Below are 20,672 nucleotides of genomic sequence, written 5' to 3' on the forward strand. Positions count from 1 at the left end.
TTGTTGGCTTATCTTAGGTCTTTCAACTGTAATTTTGTGATTTTTGTGACCTGTGAAATCTGCTGCCTGTGAAATAAAGACAGTGAGTGGACAACACACAGCGAAAACACAAGTAGATGTTGGTCAGCACAATGAAAACCTGCTGACTCAGCTGGACACACACACACACACACACACACACACACACACACACACACACACACACACCACACACACACACACACACACACACACACACACACACATAATATACCTATCTAAAATATAATATTGAAAACATGTCTACAAGCTGATCCTGCTTCTAAACTCAGATTTTATTTTATTTTCACTCTGATTTTGTCTTAGAATAAAAACCGGGTCTATCCGGTTTAATGCTGCCTTCATTGTCCCTCGGAAATCTCAAAAGTCCAGTTAGAAACCAGGGACAGAAATCCAGCAGAATAAGTCTGATATGTGAGTTTAAGACCTGAAAAAAACTCATGTTCTCCTTTTAGTCACCTGTTTGTTCTTTTCCTACAGCATGGAGATATTTATAGTGTTATGCTGAATATTAGTGACAATAACTTTATGACATCTTTATAAACACATTCACACCTATAGATGGTTTAGAATCAGCATTTAACCTCAACATACAGATAGATAGATAGATAGATAGATAGATAATAGATAGATAGATAGATAGATAGATAGATACTTTATTAATTTCCAAAGAGAATTCACAATACCAGCAGCATGAAAGGCAGAGAACATGAGAGCATCTAAGTTACAAATAAGACTATATACAAATAAGACTATTATATATATATATATATATATATATATATATATATATATATATATATATATATACATATATATATAAAACCATCTAAACATCTGGCAGTTCAACAGTGCAGTAATGCAGTTGTGCAAAAGATCATGTGTTTCAGTCTGTAGCAGTCTGTTTTTTCACACTTTAGTCCAGCATGTAGATGTGAGTGTGTGTGTGGTAAGGTGTGTCTGGACTGGGCAACGTTGAAACTCCACACAGAAAGACCAGAACCAGATTAAACCAGGACCTTCTAGCTGTGAGGCCACAGAGGGAACCACAGAACATTTTGTGTCATTTGCAGTCTTTGATTTTGGGGGGAGGTGGGTGAGTGTGGGTGAGTGTTACTGTTGTCATTTTATTTCTTGTCATTTTGTGTCCTAATAATAATGATAAATAAGCATGAAAATGATAAAAGATAAAACCACAATATGTTTGTATGTGTTTAGCGCCTCTAAATGTGACTCTGATTTGTCTCTGAGGGAGTTTCAGACTGGTCATCATTTGTCCGACGGGTCTGTGAGGCAGCACCATTGAGCAGACAGAAGGACGTTGACGGTGAATCACAAAGACTCCGGTTCTCTGCAGGTTCGTGTGCCCGGTACCGTGATGACCCCCGATGAGACCGACGTGGAGTTGCAGCCTGCCCCGGGCCCAGGCGGACCCGGTCCAGGCGGACTCCCCTCCCGTCCAGGACTCTCCTGCGGCTCCGGATGCTGATGCGACGGAGGCCGATGTGAGCGAGGCGGACCTGGACCAGGAGGAGCAGGAGAAGCAGCCGATGACCGGAGGGGCGGAGCGGGATGCCGAGGTTCCGTCTGCCGGGGAGGAGGCGGAGAAGAACGGAGCCGTGAAGCTCAAGATCCCCGACGAAGAACCGGAGGAGTTGAAGTTTACCGACTGAACAAAGAGGAGCTGCTGAGGGTGGCGGGAACCCCGGGGTGAGGCTGGTGGATGGATGGACGAATGGACGGATGGATGGATGGATGGATGGATGGATGGATGGATGGATGATGGATGGATGGACGATGGATGGACGAATGGATGGATGTTGGATGGAGATGGATGGATGGATGATGGATGGATGGATGATGGATGATGGACGGATGGACGGATGATGGACGGATGGACGGATGGACGGATGGATGATGGACGGATGGACGGATGATGGACGGATGGATGGATGGACGGATGGATGATGGACGGATGGATGATGGACGGATGGATGGATGGATGGATGGATGTTGGATGGACTGATGTATTTTGTGTTCATTTTGTTGTTATTTTTGGCCTTTTATTTCTTTTTGAAACCGTATTGGTCAGTTTGTTGGAATTCTGTCATTTAATAGTAATATTCTGTGTTTTAGTGTCTTTCCAAAGTCATTTTATGTCAATTTCAGGCTATTCTGTATCTCATTGTGGACTTTTTGAAATATTTTGTGTTATTTTTGTCATCTGCTCTCTTTCTGTTGTTATTTTGTTTATTTTTGTTTTCATTTGGTTTTATTTTTGGTCGTTTTTTGTCTTTCTATCTCAGTTTTGTGGGCTTTTGGTGTATTTTTGCGGTCTTTTTTTGTCTTTTTGTTGTTACTTTGTGTATGTCTCAGTTTGTCTCGTTGGATAGTAGTGCAGATAAACGGGATATATTTGAAAAATACCACAGAAGTCATAATTTATCATCACTAACCTCCTGCTGCTGTTTCTAAGAGTGTTTCTAGCTGCAGGTTTCAGGTTTTTAGCTCTAGATCTTATGATGTCAGAACCTCTGGAGGTCTGATGGTTCTGGTTCTGTCTCCAGCTGGGTCCGGACCCGCTGGGCCCTGCTGGTGGTCTTCTGGCTGGGCTGGTTGGGGATGCTGGGGGGGCAGTCCTCATCATCCTGCAGGCGCCCCGCTGCAGAGACCTGCCCACCACCAGCTGGTGGAACGATGGACCTCTGTACCAGATCGGAGACGTCCGGTTCTTCAGCGACGCCCAGAACCTCAAGGGTGAGCAGACGTCCGTAGAGGACAAAAAGACGAGTGAAAAGAGAGAAAAAACAGCAGAAAAAGGCTTACAAATAGACAATAAAGACACAAAACAACCACAAACAGATTAAATATGACCAGAAAAACACAAAAAACTGCCACAGAGACACAAAAATGACCATAAATAGACTAAAAATGACCACAGAGACAGAAAATTTCACACATTTGCGTTATTTGTGTCTCTGCAGTGAAATCCCGACTCAAGGAGTTTGTTTTTTTAAAGCTGCTGACGTTCAGACTGAAGTTCTGCTGATTATGTGTCTGAAGTTGAGCAGAAGTGAAAGTTTGATCTGTCCTTTCAAACTAAAAAACACAAATAACAAAATGTAGTTTCATATAAAAAATAAATAAAAATATGAAAATTAAAAATAACTAAATAAATCAAAAAGAATAAATATATAAAAATCTTAATTACAAAATAATCAACATTAATAGAAAATTAATAACAATATTAGTAGTAGTATTTCAAATATAACATTTAACAACATAATAAAATATAGTTATTAAAATAATATTAAAATTTATATTTGCAAAATGTAATTAAAAAGTTAAAACTTAAATAGCAAACAAGAACACACAAACATAAACAATGAATAAACAAAATACTGCAATATTTAATAACAGAAAAATAATAAAATAGTTTAAATCCAAAAAGTTAATACAATAAAAATATTAAAAAATATTACAGAATAAACATTAATTTATAAATTAAAGAAATAAAAAACATTTTCAGTAAAATATGAAAAAATATTTTGAGAAATATAAAAACATTTTAAAACAAAAAATGTATTTATGTATATATATATATATACACAAAAAAAAAAAATAACCCAACAATAAAAATATTTTTACAAATATTGTACAGCTAATATTTTAATAGGATTAAAGTATAAAAATATGAATAAAAGGATTCAATAGAAAAATAATTAAAAAAATGTAAAAAAAATTTAAATTCAAAATAATAATTTTTAAGATCCACACAGCTCATATTTTATTGGGATAACATAATAAAAAAATATGAAGAATATTAATAGATAGAAAAATAATAAAAAATAAAACAAAAACATATAAAAATACTAAATGTATTCATTTAAACTAATGATATGTAAAAATTTAAATATTTAAACTCATTGCAAAATAGAAATTAATAAAAACAAAACAAAAATCTGTAATTGATTCAAAAATAATGTAATAAAACGTATGAAAAATACAATTAAAACAAGAAAATATGGAGAATATGAAGTAAATATTTAAATGATTTATTAAAATATTTGTTCTAATATTTAAAAATGTGAGTGATGCTGATATTTGTGCGTCTGTCAGGCGTGGAGCAGAACCTCGGCCGTCTGTCGGAGCTGAAGGTCAAAGGTTTGATCGTCGGTCCGATCCACGTCGCTCCTCCAGACGACGCCGTCGCTCTGAGGTTCGAGGAAATCTCAGCCGACGCCGGAAACCTGGAGCAATTTAAGAGTTTAGTGACAGCAGCTCACAGGAAAGGTGAGAAAATAAGAAAGTTCATCTGTTCTTACTGTTTAATTATCGATTTAATGAAGGTCTGGATCAAATGTTCAAAGTTAAATTTCACTCTTTTAGTAAAATAATTGAAGAAAAGAGAAGAAATCACATTTAAACATCCAGAGATTCAGCTTTAAAAACAACTTTCTCCTTCATTCTGTACACAGATGGTCGTTTATTTCTTTGAAAACTCAGAGCATCGGTTCTGTTCAGACTATTGGTATTTGTGTCGTTTTTATTTTAGAATATCACATTTCTGAATCTAAATTTGTTAAAAACATAAAAACCCTTAAACTGTCTGAACCATAAAACCTGCTGGTGGCTCTGAAATCATTTTGTCTTTCAGAAATAATCCCGTTTATCAGGTAGAAACTGTTAAACACAAACAACTGTTGGTTGGTTTTATTTTCCTTTAAGGAGTTTTAAACAGTTTGAGTTTGGATCATTATTCAGTAGGTCACGTCTGAAAACATTTCAGCTGTGAAATGAAGGAAAACATATGAATAAAATATGTCAAAAAGTCAAAATTAGGTTTAATATTTAACTATAAACGCAGTAGAAGAAGAAGTGTCAGTGAGTGGAAAAAGTCAGATAAAGTCTCTGAAAGCTCCTGAACTAAAGACGTCTGTGTTGTTGTTGTTATTCTTGTTGTTGTTGTTATTCTTGTTGTTGTGTTGTTGTGGTTACCTGTGCAGACATTTCCGTGGTTCTGGATCTGACTCCTAACTACCGGGGAACGTCTGGACCGTGGTTCTCCAGCGTCAGTGTGACCAACGTGGCTGAAAGGCTGAAGGTAAAAACCAGAAACAGCCTCTAACCAGAGAAAACACCAAACGTTCGTTCGTTTGTTCTACACGTAGGACCAAAGTTTCTGCAGTTTGCCATTTCAAACCAGAACTAAACTGAAGTGGACGCAGATAAAATGAAACATAAATAGAGGAGCTGGTGATTTTTCAGGCTGCTGTGAAGCAGCTGCAGACAGATGTGGAAGGATCAGTGACGGATTAACGTGATGATATTAAAACATAAAGAGGCATTTATTATCGTTATTTATGATGATTGTTGTTTATTTCTCCGTGTCCGTCAGTCTGCTCTGGTGTTCTGGATGAACCAAGGCATCGACGGCGTCCAGCTGTCTGGAGTCCAGAGGGTTTCCTCCGTGGTTCCGTCTCTGTGGACCGACATCCGAGCCATCGTCCAGAACGGAACCGAGGAACATCCGGGGAACAGGTTGGAGGAGGAAAAACATACCTGTAGAACACAGAGAGAGAGAAACGAGTTTATGTGGAATTAAAATACAGACAGACGAGCAGTTTAGAAACTTAGAAACTCAGTTTCAGGTGGTTTACTGGTGATTTTACTGTTTAATGTTTTGTGAAGCATTTAGTAACTTGTTACAGAAATAAAGTTTATTCTTATATATTATTATCATTGTTGTTGTTGTTATTAATAATACTTTTATTATTATTTTAATTCTTATTATTATCACTGTTTTTTGACATCATTCAGTAAAAGCCTAATTTTTCTGTTTTTATTTTTAATTTTCTGTTTTTCTGTTTGTATTTTCTAATTTTTTCTCTGTTTCTCCTGCAGACTGCTGCGGGCGTCTCTGATCTCTCGTCTCCTGAAGGCGTTTCTTCTCTCCTCTCGTCCTCCGGCGTCGACCTCCTCGTCTCCAGAGTCCTCGGCTCGGGATCCTCCGTGGACGCCGCTGAGCGCGCTCAGTCGGTGCAGCGTCTGTACTCGGAGCACAGCCAGCAGAGGCTGTCCTGGAGCCTGGGGGGCCGGACCGAGGGCCACATGGCCTCTGTGGGGGGTCCAGACCTGGTCCTGGTCCACCAGCTGCTGCTGCTCACGCTACCGGGAACGCCGGTGTTCAACTACGGAGACGAGATCGGACTGACGGACGAGGTGAGGACGGGGACGGATCCGCTGCAGATCTGATACCATTACTGATTGATTATTGATTACTGATTGACTACTGATTACTGATTATGTGTCCTGGTTGATCCTGAAGGGCACCAAGTTTCCCAGGATGCTCTGGGACTCTGACAAGGAGGAGCTCAACGGGACGCTGCAGGTAAAAAAAACACAAGAAAACTTTATTTAAACACATAAAGTAACTGCAGACAGAATTAATCGCACACAGAGTGGAGCAGTACTCCTATTATCCTCTGTGTTCTGAGCGTCTCCTCTCCGTTGCAGGAGCAGCGTGCTGAGCGACTGTCCCGTCGCAGGTTTTTCTGCAGCCTCTCCCTGCGTTCTAAGGAGCGTTCTCTGCAGTTCGGTGACTTCCTGCTCGTCTCCAACTCGTCGTCGTCTCTGGCCTACCTGAGGGTCTGGGATCAGAGCAAACGCTTCCTGGTCGCCTTCAACTTCTCCCCAGACGAGTCGGCGTCGCTGCAGCTGAGCGGCGCCTCGCTGCCTCGCTGGGCCAACGTTGTCCTGGCAACCAACAGCAGCTTCCTGCCGACCGACGCCAGCGTGGACCTCAGAGATCTACGACTCGGCCCCCAGCAGGCCGCCATCCTCAGCTTTCCCTACAGCGGATAGAGGAGCTGGAAGATTAGAGCCTCGTTCAGACAGAAAAACACCGAGAGGAGATTTAACTCAGTGGGCGGGTGGTACAATTATTTTAATCGGTTAGAGGGACTCAAACTTAATGAGGAAATCATTAATTAACCTCCAGAAAACACAGTTCAGAACTCCATTTAGAATCCAGTTCTAGTTGTTCTTACCTCCATGTTCCACTGAAATCAGGCGCTGATAATAAAGAATTCAGCAGATTTTATTGTGACTTTGTGCTAAATTCCAGCAGAACAAAAAATAATCACTGACTAGGAGAGAAAGACTCGTGTCTGAACGGAGCTTTAGTCGGTTTTTCTGTCTGATTCATGTTTGCTGGTGTTTTTGTCTGTTTGTGGTGAATTTAAATCTTATCATGTGTCAACGCACTTCAATGAAAACACAAGAAAAATAAAAACAAATCAACGTTAAAGTGTGACGTCGTCTTTTCACCGAAGAGTCTGAAAACTGGAGTCGATTTAAAAGTTCTGCGGGTTAAAAAGTTCGATCTCCAAGTAAACAGGAAACAGAAAAAGTACATGTATAGTAAATGAATATAAAAGTTGTCCAAAGTGTTTGCCCAGAATGACTCAAAAAGTGTCCAAAATTGGTCAAATTTCAATCAGTGTTCAGACTGTGGCAGCTGGATGGATTTAAAACTGGTTTGGTGTCAGTTTTTACCAGAACTCAGGTGTGTTTTCAGTCATTTTTGTGCAAATTTTGAGTCATTTTAGCCACACTAGGAGTCATTTCAGAGTCATTTTGGTCACATTTCAGTCATTCTGGTCTATGGTTAGGTCATTTTGGACAATTTTTCAATTATGTTAGAACATTGTTGAGTAATTCTGTACAATTTTTGAGTTTTGGACTATTTTATTATGAATTTTGAACAATCTATGAGTCATTTCAGAACATTTTTGAGTCATTTTGGTCAAATTTCACTCCTTCTGAACAGGTTTTCATTCATTTTTGACTAATTGAACTTCACTTGAATCCTTGAATTTCCATCTGTATTCACTGTTTTGTCCTCGTCTCCCTGAAACTCTAAACTAAGGTGTTTTCTCTGATGAAGTTCTGAGGTTAAAAGTGATAAATCTGGTACCACCTTTATGGACTTCAAGGACCTGGACCTCTGGAAATTCACAGTTGACAGAAGATCACTGATAAAGTTACTGGAGATGAAGAACCAGATGTTGTGAGGAGGGTCTGGTCCTGCTGACATTCTGAAACTCAGAGCTCCACTTGAAGTCACGTGGATGATCTTTGAATCCTGCAGCGCTCAGATTTATTGTAGTTCACAGTTTGACCTGCAGGAGGCAGACGAGGCTCAGAAAACAGACGTACAGAGCCGAAGGTCCATTTTTCTGATGCTTCATAGATTTTAGGAAGGCGGTGGATCAGCTGAAGATGAACATTTATTTTTACCATCTCACCTGCTGAGGACCAGAGTTTGGTTCCAAAACTGATCTGATGCTCCTTTAGAGAATCTGGAGGTGATGAAGTTCTGCTGGACTTCAATGATGGATCAGATCCTGGATTCTACACAGCTAAACTGCTTCCTCAGACATGTTCTGGGTGACAGAAAGCACACAAGATCAACACAATAAGATGCAAAACATCACTGAGAGACACAACAAGCTGTAAAACTACACAGAACGGCCAAACAACAAAAACACGACAAAATTATTTTGAGGAGTCACAACAAAAGCCCCAGAGACACAAAATGACACAAGAACCCCACTAAGAGACAAAAAAACACAAAATGACAACAAACAGACACAGAATTACTACAGACACAAAATACACAAACTAAAAAACAAGAAAAAAAACTCCAAAGACACACAAGACTAACACAGTTACACAATGAGACAAAAACAGGCTCAAAGTTACACAGAAGACAAAATAAGAAGAGGAAACAAAACAAAACAACAAAAGAGACACAAAACGACAACAAAGAGACAAAAACACCACAAAGTTACACAAAATGACCTTAAAAAGACACGAAGCAACCACAAAAAGACACACAAAATAGCCACAAAGAGACAAAAAACCACCACAAAGTTAAACAAAATTACCTTAAAAAGACACGAAGCAACCAGAAACACACAAAAATAGCCACAAAGAGGACACAAGCTGTGTCGGTCCAACTACTAAAGTTTCTCAGCTATAAACCAGTTTGATGTTTTAGAAATAAAGTTTCAGAAGCAGTTCTTCCTGTTTACCTTCTCTTGTTTATGTTGTTGTTGTTGTTGTTTTTGTGTCTGAACGGTTCCGTCCCGGCGTCTCTCCTCGGCTCTCTCTGTGAATGTGACCCACTGATCTCTGGGAGTCTCCTCACGTCCATCTCTTTTAATTAAGCCCCGGCTCTTAATTCCCTCACCTGATTACTGAGGCTCGTACCATGGCAACCACATCCCAACAGCACCGTCCTCCTCCTCTTCCTCCCTCCATCGATCTGTCACATCTCTACCCACTGCTCTTTGTGTTCCCCCTCAGGGAGGCGAATGAATAAAAGATGTTTTATTTTGGAGGAGTTTAGCCCTCCTCATGAATAAAACAAGCGCCCCCAGGTGGAGGACAGGTGATCAGACTCATCCCGCCTCCCAGCCAGGACGCAGCCAGGTGATCACATGGCTGGAGCAGGAGGATCAGAGATGAACCAGCCTCAATTAATTAACAGGAGGAGGAGGAGGAGGGACACCACAGCAAAGAAGAAGAAGGAGGAGAAGAAGGACGACAAATCTCTTAAAACAACAACAAAATATGAAAAACCAGACAGAGCTGTGAATAAATAAAGTTGCAGATGTTTTTCATCAGTAATTATTTTTTCTTTGAGTCGCTTTGTTTCAGTTTGACCTCCAGGTTCTTTAACATCAGACCTGAAACATGAAGATTAGAGAAGATCTGAGGAGATCAAACAGAGGATTATATTTAGAACAACATCCAGGTTTAGTTTTCTGGTCTTCTTCTCTGTCTCTGTCTCTAAAGTCAACATCTGGATGTTTTATTAAAGCTGCAGAAATCTGCCCTCATCAATAATACATGAGACACACGCTAGCAGTTTCCCTTCACTCACAGTCATTGTGCTAAGCTAAGCTAACACAGTGACCTTAAAAGGCCCGAGATGGAAGAATGTGGACGGAAAGGATACACAACAACCCACACAAAGCGACACAACAAACACAGAGAGACATAAAAACACACAGAGACACAACACACACAGAGACATAATCATGAAAAACATATATAACAGCCACACATACACACAAGAGCCCTAAAAAGCCACAAAACCCTTCCAAGATACACAAAATCACCACAGACAAAGCAACCTATGGGGGTATTATTGTAGCAAAACTATTTGTCAATGCGGATCGAGAGTTGTCTGTCTGTATTTCAATCCATGTGTCCGAACTTAGATTTGTCAATGCGAACCGGAATCTTCAAAAGTCATCTGAAAATTTGTCTGTCTGTAAATAGGTTTTCAAAATGTGTAAAAAATCTGCCAATCTGTATTAAAATTTGTACATGTAATAAGATTTGTCCATACGTAAAAGTAGTTGTCGATGCATACAAAGGCATTCGTAGTTGAAAAATGTACGTATCCCGCAACACATTCTTTCTTTTCTTTCTTTCAAGTTTAGGACAGCGTGCAGTTACATTAAAAAGATGGCTGCACCAGATTTAGCTTCAAGCTAATTTCCATCTGTAGTCCTTGGTCCATAAAAACATTCATTACATCGCATCACATCAGCAGAAAATACAGACAACTCACAGTTACGAGTCGTTCGGTTTCACAATTGACTGTTTTATTTTCACGTGACTTTTGCTACACTTCTGGTGGGAGTGAGATTCGTATCAGAAAAAACTTTTGGTTTTAGCTCCCTGAGCTCAGGCTCACAGGCTCGTCCATGCTGGCTGCCTTTCGCTCCACTGCCCTGTACCTCGGCAGGTCCCCACCGTCTGCAAGCCATCAGGCGGCGCTATGCCCCAGAGTCTTTGAGCGATCGCGACATTGTGGGCAGGGTGTGGACAATGTCCATCCATCCATCCGTTCTCTATACACCGCTTTATCCTCACTAGGGTCATGGGGGGTGCTGGAGTCTATCCCAGCTGACTCGGGTGAAGGCAGGGGACACCCTGGACAGGTCACCAGTCTGTCACAGGGCTACATATACAGACACACATTCACACCTACGGACAATTTAGAGTAACCAATTAACCTCAGCATGTTTTGGACTGTGGGAGGAAGCCGGAGTACCCGGAGAAACCCACGCATGCACAGGGAGAACATGCAAACTCCATGCAGAAAGATCCCAGGCCGGGATTTGAACCGGGGATCTTCTTGCTGCAAGGCAAAGTGCTAACCACTACTGCACTGTGCAGCCCCCCACAATGTCGCACAAAACAACCACAAAGAGACTTCATGAATCCTGGTTTAGATGATCCTAGACTCAGTCACAGACTTTAGGTTTAGCTAATCCTGGATTAATCCTGCAGATGCTTCTGTCATAAAAGACTCCAGATGTTTTTTATTAATCCAGATGTTTTATTAACTCTCTGCTACTGTTAATCCAGATGTTTTTATTAATCCAGATGTTTGAGGACACCTTTGAATCAGACCCTCCATCAGTCCACTGAGCAGCTCTTCTTCGTCGTGTTTCCTCCAGCTCTGCTTCTTGTGGGACTCAAACTGCTGCCGGCTGCAAACTTGAATCAATAAAATTACCAGAGAAGAACCCGGCCGTCCGCCTCGCCGCCGTGTGGGTTTAATTCCTGCTCACATTTATCTTTCTGTCACTCTGGGGATCCGGCAGCATGTAAATAATGTCGGCTGGAAGCAGCTTCGGTCTCCAGTGATCCGGAGGATTCAGAGCTGAGAGGATTCATCCATCAGAGCTGCAGATTAAAGATGAAGATCCAACCTAGAACCAGGTTTTAGTCTGGAAACGCTCCAATCATCCAACATCAGCAGAAATCAGACCAACAACAGATTTCTGCATCAGAACTTAGTTTTCTTCTATTAATCCTGGTGGAGCCTCAGATTTATCTGATATTCCTGAATATAAACTGGATAAAATAAACGTCCTAAATTGTCAAAACCAACAGTTAAATCTCCATTAATACAGAAAAATGTTCCAAAAATAATAATAACAAAAAAGGAGGAAGAAACATCCAACAAATATCAGAAAAGTGTCTCAGAATTGTACAAACATGTTCAAAATATTTAGAACATCTTTAGGAATTTTACTTTTTAAAAAAAAGGTCAGTATGTCGATAAAATATCAAAAAAAGTTACATAAATCACTTTAAAAATCTATAAAATTGAATGTAAAGGAGAGTAAAGTCACTTCACCAACAACAAGCTGCAGAAAAATGCAGAAAAAGAGAAAGACGTTCCTAAACGTCCAAAACAATAACTGAGTCTAACAATGTTACAACAAATCTAGAACATTATTCACTAAATGTCTGGGAAAAACAAATAACAATGTATAATAATAATAATAATAATAATAATAATAATAATACAAAGGCATCATTATTATTAGTATTGTTGTTGTTGTTAGAAGATAAAAGTCCATAAAGTGTCTCTAAATATTCATAAAGCATAGTAAATGTCTAAAAAATATCCTAAATATTAAGAACATGTCAGTAGAAATAATAAAATCTCTCAAATATTGAATACAAATGAAGAAAAAAATACAGCATGAGGGAAAAGAAAACAACAGAATGCATAAAAAATATGCAAAAAAAGGCTGAGAAAGACTGAATAATATTCATAAAATGCTTAAAATAAGGTCAAAAATGTCCAACAATCAATAATAATAAAACATTAAACTGGATCTAAAGGAGAATAAAGTGAGTCCAACAGTAACCTGCTGCTGACACTCTGATGTTTGATAAATATGGAGAAAAAGACCGGAAATGTCCATAAAATATCTGAAACAACAGCTAAATCTTAAATAGTCTTCGTTAAATCACACATATTGAAAAAAAAAAGTCCCAAAAGTTGAATGAAATGTGAGAAAAAATGCCACCAAACGTATCAAAAAATATGCTTTAAAAAATGATCCAAGAATATTTATAGATGTCTAAAAAAATACCCTAAAATGGCAGAAAATAAGAGTAAAATCCAACCAAATTTTAAATAAAATATGAGAAAAAATGCTTTAAAAATATGTGGAAAATCAGCTGAAAAAGGCAAAAGATTATTGGTATTTATTTGTGTTTTTCAGCGTCTTTGTGGTGGTTTTGTGCAGAGTTGGAGGTTAATTCTGACTGATGTGATGAATTATTCTGAGTTAAACTGAACCTGAGCTCACCTGCAGCCTGAAACTGAACACACAAACCTAAAACATGAGGTTTGGATGCAGCAGAAACGTCAGCAGAACTCTGATCAGAAGAAATAATTCAGCTTTCCGTCTCAGACTGAAGCGGGTCGACGGCCTCATTTACTGCGATCCGGTTTCAGTCTGCAGGGACAGAAGATCAGAGGATCCTGCAGACCGACTGGAGCTGCGATCGAAGAATCCCTGAACGTCCGGGGAGCTTGTTAATGGACGAGGTTGTGTGTCTGTGCAGAAGCTCTTAACCTGCAGCCGTAACACAATAATGTGTGGTCGGCTGCATGAGGGAGGATAAGAGCTGCTGATGGACTCTGAAGAGAACGATGAGGTGATTCACAGCCACGAAGAAGAAGAAGAAGGAAGCTGAGATTACTGAGCTGCTGATGTCGGTTCTGGAGGTTAAGCTCTGAGAGAAATTACAGCCACTGAAAGAAACATCTGCAAAATGACGACAAAAAATACAAAACAACGATAAACAGATATAAAACTGCAATTAAAAAATGGAAAGGGAGCACAAAAAGACGCAAAGCAACACAATGACAGAAAAAATAAGCACAAAAAGACACAAAGCAACCACAAAAAGACACAAAACAACCACAAAGAGACACAAAGCAACCACAAAGAAACACAAAGCAACCACAAAAAGACACAAAACAACCACACAAGACACTAAACTACCAAAAAGACACAAAACAACCACAAAGTGACACAAAACAACCACAAAGAAACACAAAACAACTACAAAAAGACACAAAACAACCACAAAGAGACACAAAAACCACAAAGAGACACAAAACAACCACAAAGAAACACAAAGCAACCACAAAAAGACACAAAACAACCACAAAGTGACACAAAACAACCACAAAGAAACACAAAACAACCACAAAAAGACACAAAACAACCACAAAAAGACACAAAACAACCACACAAGACACTAAACTACCAAAAAGACACAAAACAACCACAAAGTGACACAAAACAACCACAAAGAAACACAAAACAACTACAAAAAGACACAAAACAACCACAAAGAGACACAAAAAACCACAAAGACACAAAACAACCACAAAGTGACACAAAACAACCACAAAGAAACACAAAACAACTACAAAAAGACACAAAACAACCACAAAGAGACACAAAACAACCACAAAGAAACACAAAGCAACCACAAAAAGACACAAAACAACCACAAAGTGACACAAACAACCACAAAGAAACACAAAACAACCACAAAAAGACACAAAACAACCACAAAGAAACACAAAACAACCACAAAGAGACACAAAACAACCACACAAGACACTAAACTACCAAAAGACACAAACAACCACAAGAAACACAAACAACCACAAAGAAACACAAAACAACCACAAAAAGACACAAAACAACCACAAAGAAACACAAAACAACCACAAAGAAACACAAAACAACCACAAAGAGACACAAAACAACCACAAAGAAACACAAAACAACCACAAAGAGACACAAACAACCACAAAGAGACACAAAGCAACCACAAAAAGACACAAAACAACCACACAAGACACTAAACTACCAAAAAGACACAAAACAACCACAAAGTGACACAAAACAACCACAAAGAAACACAAAACAACTACAAAAAGACACAAAACAACCACAAAGAGACACAAAAAACCACAAAGACACAAAACAACCACAAAGTGACACAAAACAACCACAAAGAAACACAAAACAACTACAAAAAGACACAAAACAACCACAAAGAGACACAAAACAACCACAAAGAAACACAAAACAACCACAAAAAGACACAAAACAACCACAAAGAAACACAAAACAACCACAAAGAAACACAAAACAACCACAAAAAGACACAAAACAACCACAAAGAAACACAAAACAACCACAAAGAGACACAAAACAACCACACAAGACACTAAACTACCAAAAAGACCCAAAACAACCACAAAGAAACACAAAACAACCACAAAGAAACACAAAACAACCACAAAGAAACACAAAACAACCACAAAGAGACACAAAACAACCACAAAGAAACACAAAACAACCACAAAGAGACACAAAACAACCACAAAGAGACACAAAACAACCACAAAAAGATATACTAAACTATGACAAAGAGACACAAAATGACCACAAAGACACCAAACTCCCAAAAACACATAAAGCGACCACAGAGACACAAAATCACCACAAACAGGCACAAAAAAACCACAGAGAGACGCAAAACAGCCACAGACAGATGCAAATGACCACAAAGAGACACAAAACCAAAAAAGACACACAAAACAACCACAAAAATATGCAAAACAACCACAAAGAGATAAAATACAGCCACAGAGACACACAGCAACCACATAAAGACACTAAACCACCAAAAGGAGATACAAAACAACAACAAAGAGACACAAAAGGCACAAAACCATAATAAACACACTCCGCTTAAAACATCCCCCGCCTTATATATAGTACCTCTAAGTGCAAGAAATAATAATATATACTGGACGATACACCTACAAAATGATACATCTTCACTACAATAAAAAAAAACAGTCAGGTCAAGGTCATGCACCCCAAAAGGCACATCTACATTACCAACAGGCTTAGTGTGCGCAATATGAATGAAATCCCTCAAGTAGTTTGTGAGATATGATCCGGAAACCAAAAAATATTTGGAGTGCCTCACTATGACCTTGAAAATCAGGTCAAGGTCATACACCCCAAAAGGCACATCTATACTACATAGAGATGGCCTGGGTGCAATATGAATGAAATCCCTCAAGTAGTTTCTGAGATATGCTCCGGAAACGAAATGCGGACAGACGGACAGACGGACATACGGACGGACGGACGGACATACGGACATACGGATGGACGGACGGACATACGGACGGACATACGGACGGACGGACGGACGGACGTGCCCACGCCAATATCCCCCTCCGTGCCTATGGCCGGCGGGTTATAAAAAGAGACACAAAACAACCACAAAAGATGCAAAACCACAACAGCAGAACACAAAATGACCACAAAGTATCACAACACCACCACAAATTAGATTCAAAATCATAAAAACCAGTTGCAAATCAACTACAAAGAAACAAACACCACAAAGACACAAAACCACAATGAAAAATAAACACAAAAAGACACAAAACTATCACAAAGGGACAAAATGTTGACAAAGCCTTCATATAAAACATGAAATGTGTGAAAAAGATTGCTGCATTTAAACTCTCTGAGCTCCTTAAGATGTTTCATCATGCTGAATGTATCTTTCTATACGTCCATATATGGCAGCATTCCCAGTTCAAACCGTCCAATCAGGTCAGGGCTGACAGATTCTTCCAACTACAAAGTCTCAGTTCATTGGAACACAATCTGTCATTCATACTGGACCTCAGACATCAACAACACACCTGTGCTTCCTTCTGCACTCACCTTCACTGCTTTGAATTTCATCACACAGTGATCATCCAATCAGATTTGAGGCTTCCCCTCCTCGTCCACCAACAAAAGGCGTTGTTTTGAGGCGCCTCCTCTTTCAGCAGCACAGCAACATGGAGGAAGGGGAGACTGATGGGTGATGATTTTATTAGTTAATCTGTCTTTATTGCATTAAATGTTTTGATCAAACACTTAAATTAAGTTTTAGGAACTTCAGGTTCTGTCTGCAGCTGCTGGAATCAAGAAAATATATTAACAAAAAAACACAATGATGGAATTTATGTTCAGTTTCATACACAAACGATTTCTGGTCAAGGAGAGGTGGTGTTTTCAGCAGTGTGTCTTTGTGGTAGATTAGTATGTCTTTGTGGTTGTTTTGTCTCTCTGTGGTAGTTTGTGTCTCTTTGTGGTAGTTTGTGTCTCTTTGTGGTTGCTTTGTGTCTCTGTGGTAGTTTGTGTCTCTTTGTGGTAGTTTGTGTCTCTTTGTGGTTGCTTTGTGTGTCTTTGTGGTTGCTTTGTGTGTCTTTGTGGTTGTTCTGTGTGTCTTTGTGGTTGCTTTGTGTGTCTTTGTGGTTGTTCTGTGTCTCTTTGTGGTTGCTTTGTGTCTCTTTGTGGTTGTTTTATGTCTTTGTGGTTGCTTTGTGTGTCTTTGTGGTTGTTCTGTGTGTCTTTGTGGTTGCTTTGTGTGTCTTTGTGGTTGTTCTGTGTGTCTTTGTGGTTGCTTTGTGTCTCTTTGTGGTTGTTTTATGTCTTTGTGGTTGCTTTGTGTGTCTTTGTGGTTGCTTTGTGTGTCTTTGTGGTTGTTCTGTGTGTCTTTGTGGTTGCTTTGTGTGTCTTTGTGGTTGCTTTGTGTGTCTTTGTGGTTGTTCTGTGTGTCTTTGTGGTTGCTTTGTGTCTCTGTGGTAGTTTGTGTCTCTTTGTGGTTGCTTTGTGTGTCTTTGTGGTTGCTTTGTGTGTCTTTGTGGTTGTTCTGTGTGTCTTTGTGGTTGCTTTGTGTGTCTTTGTGGTTGTTCTGTGTCTCTTTGTGGTTGCTTTGTGTCTCTTTGTGGTTGTTTTATGTCTTTGTGGTTGCTTTGTGTGTCTTTGTGGTTGTTCTGTGTGTCTTTGTGGTTGCTTTGTGTGTCTTTGTGGTTGTTCTGTGTGTCTTTGTGGTTGCTTTGTGTCTCTTTGTGGTTGTTTTATGTCTTTGTGGTTGCTTTGTGTGTCTTTGTGGTTGCTTTGTGTGTCTTTGTGGTTGTTCTGTGTGTCTTTGTGGTTGCTTTGTGTGTCTTTGTGGTTGCTTTGTGTGTCTTTGTGGTTGCTTTGTGTGTCTTTGTGGTTGTTCTGTGTGTCTTTGTGGTTGCTTTGTGTGTCTTTGTGGTTGTTCTGTGTGTCTTTGTGGTTGTTCTGTGTGTCTTTGTGGTTGCTTTGTGTGTCTTTGTGGTTGTTCTGTGTGTCTTTGTGGTTGTTCTGTGTGTCTTTGTGGTTGCTTTGTGTCTCTTTGTGGTTGCTTTGTGTCTCTTTGTGGTTGCTTTGTGTCTCTTTGTGGTTGTTTTATGTCTTTGTGGTTGCTTTGTGTCTCTTTGTGATTGCTTTGTGTCTCTTTGTGGTTGCTTTGTGTTTCTTTGTGGTAGTTTGTGTCTCTTTTTGGTTCTTGTGTCTCCTTGTGGTATTTTTGTGTGTCTTTGTGGTTGCATTGTGTGTCTTTGTGGTTGCATTGTGTGTCTTTGTGGTTGCATTGTGTGCCTGTGTGGTTGCTTTGTGTGTCTTTGTGGTAGATCAGTATGTCTTTGTGGTTGTTTTGTGTATTTTATGGTAATTTTCAGTCTGTTTGTGGTAAATTATAGTTATAGTTTTGTATCTCTGAAGGTGTTTTGTGTCTCCTGGTTGTTTAGTGTCTCTTTGTAGTAGACAGTAGTCTGCTGTGGTAGTTTTGTGTCTTTTTATGGTAGATTAATATGTCTTCATGGTGGTTTCTCTCTTTTTGGTGGTTTCGTGTATTTTTGTGGTAATTTTCAGTTTGTTTGTGGTAGGTTACTGTGTCTTTGTGATTGTTTAGTGTCTCTTTGTGGTAGTTTTGTGTCTCTACGTGGTAGATGAGTCTGTCTTTGTGGTAGTTTTATGTCTCTTTGTAGTTATTTTGTGCATTTTGCAGTAGTTTAATGTCTACTTGTGGTAGATTTGTGTATCTTTGTGGTAGATTATCATGTCTTTGTGGGTGTTTTGTATCTTTTTGTGGTAGTTTTAGGTCTCTGTCTTTAGTGTTTCTATGTAGTTTTGTCTTTGTGGTAGTTTTGTCTCTTTGTGGTTGTTTTGTGTCTCTTTGTGGTTGTTTGTGTCTCTTTGTGGTAGTTTTGTGTCTCTTTGTGGTAGTTTAGTGTCGCTTTGTGTCTGGTTTTTTGTGTCTCTTTGTGATAGTTTAGTGTCTTTGTGGTTGTTTTGTGTCTCTTTGTGGTTATTTTGTATATGCTGTGATAGTTCAGTGTATATTTGTAGTAGTTTTGTGGTAGTTTAGTGTCTTTGTGGTCACTTGCAGCACACGTTATTAAGATAAAACATCCAACTTAAAAATAATTTTTGCAATCTATGTGTGAGGTTTTGTAGTCGCTCTTCATTGTTCTGTTCATTTGTTGCATCTTCCTTAACGAATTCATGTAGTATTACTTTACACTTTGGCATTTTTACTTCAAAATCTGAGGACTTCTTCCACCTCTGATCTAATACTGTCAGACATTTCAGTAATAAAACTTCCAGGTGTCTTTACTGACTCTGCCCATCTTTTTGCCCATACAGGTCCCTTGTGCCGAATCCCCTCCCCATGGTCCCTGTCCGGGTGCGTCTGCTGACTCCGCCCAACTCGCCTGTTCAGGTGTCTATACTGGGTCCATCAATCTCATTCCCCTCCCAGATGTCTATGCGGACTCGACCCAACTTGTTGCCCGTCCAAATGTTTATGCCGGGTCCATCCATCTCATTCCCATCCCAGATGTCTATGCCGGGTCCATCCACCTCATTCCCCTCCCAGATGTCTATGCCGGGTCCATCCACCTCGTCGTCCTCCCAGATGTCTATGCCAGGTCCATCCACCTCGTCGTCCTCCCAGATGTCTATGCCGGGTCCATCCACCTCGTTGTCCTCCCAGATGTCTATGCCAGGTCCATCCACCTCGTCGTCCTCCCAGATGTCTATGCCAGGTCCATCCACCTCGTTGTCCTCCCAGATGTCTATGCCAGGTCAACCTACCTCATTGTCCTCCCGGATGCCTATGCCAGGTCAACCTACCTCATTGTCCTCCCGGATGCCTATGCCAGGTCCACCTACCTCGTGGTCCTCCCGGATGTCTATGCCAGGTCCATCCACCTCGTTGTCCTCCCGGATGTCTATGCCAGGGCCATCCACCTCGTTGTCCTCCCGGATGTCTATGCCAGGTCCATCCACCTCGTTGTCCTCCCAGATGTCTATGCCAGGTCCATCCACCCCGTTGTCCTCCCAGATGTCTATGCTGGGTCCATCCACTTTGTTGTCCTCCCAGATGTCTATGCCGGGTCCATCCACCTCGTTGTCCTCCCAGATGTCTATGCCAGATCCATCCACCTCATTGGACTCCCAGATGTCTATGCCAGGTTCACCTACCTCGTTGTCCTCCCTGATGTCTATGCCAGGTCCATCCACTTTGTTGTCCTCCCAGATGTCTATGCCAGATCCATCCACCTCGTTGGACTCCCAGTTGTCTATGCCAGGTTCACCCACCTCATTCCCCTCCCAGATGTCTATGCCGGGCCAATCCACCTCGTTGTCCTCCCAGATGTCTATGCCGGGTCCATCCACCTCGTTGTCCTCCCAGATGTCTATGCCGGGTCCATCCACCCCGTTGTCCTCCCAGATGTCTATGCCGGGCCCATCCACCTCGTTGTCCTCCCAGATGTCTATGCCAGGTCCATCCACCTCGTTGTCCTCCCAGATGTCTATGCCGACTCG

General features: G+C 40.3%; 1 protein-coding gene across 1 annotated transcript; it reads left to right on the forward strand.

The window, feature by feature from the left end:
- The first annotated feature begins 1,352 nt into the window (after positions 1-1,352).
- On the forward strand, positions 1,353-7,348 carry LOC110953729 (4F2 cell-surface antigen heavy chain-like). The gene is given in 11 exon segments (XM_051950119.1): positions 1,353-1,704; positions 1,707-1,749; positions 2,607-2,665; positions 2,668-2,796; positions 4,159-4,332; positions 5,046-5,143; positions 5,438-5,580; positions 5,619-5,628; positions 5,944-6,261; positions 6,368-6,430; positions 6,556-7,348. Coding segments are annotated over 11 exon segments (1,662 nt in total). The 5' UTR covers positions 1,353-1,427; the 3' UTR covers positions 6,904-7,348.
- Positions 7,349-20,672: the final 13,324 nt, after the last annotated feature.

Source organism: Acanthochromis polyacanthus, chromosome 1 (assembly GCF_021347895.1).
Source record: "Acanthochromis polyacanthus isolate Apoly-LR-REF ecotype Palm Island chromosome 1, KAUST_Apoly_ChrSc, whole genome shotgun sequence".
NCBI classification, from domain to species: Eukaryota; Metazoa; Chordata; class Actinopteri; family Pomacentridae; genus Acanthochromis; species Acanthochromis polyacanthus.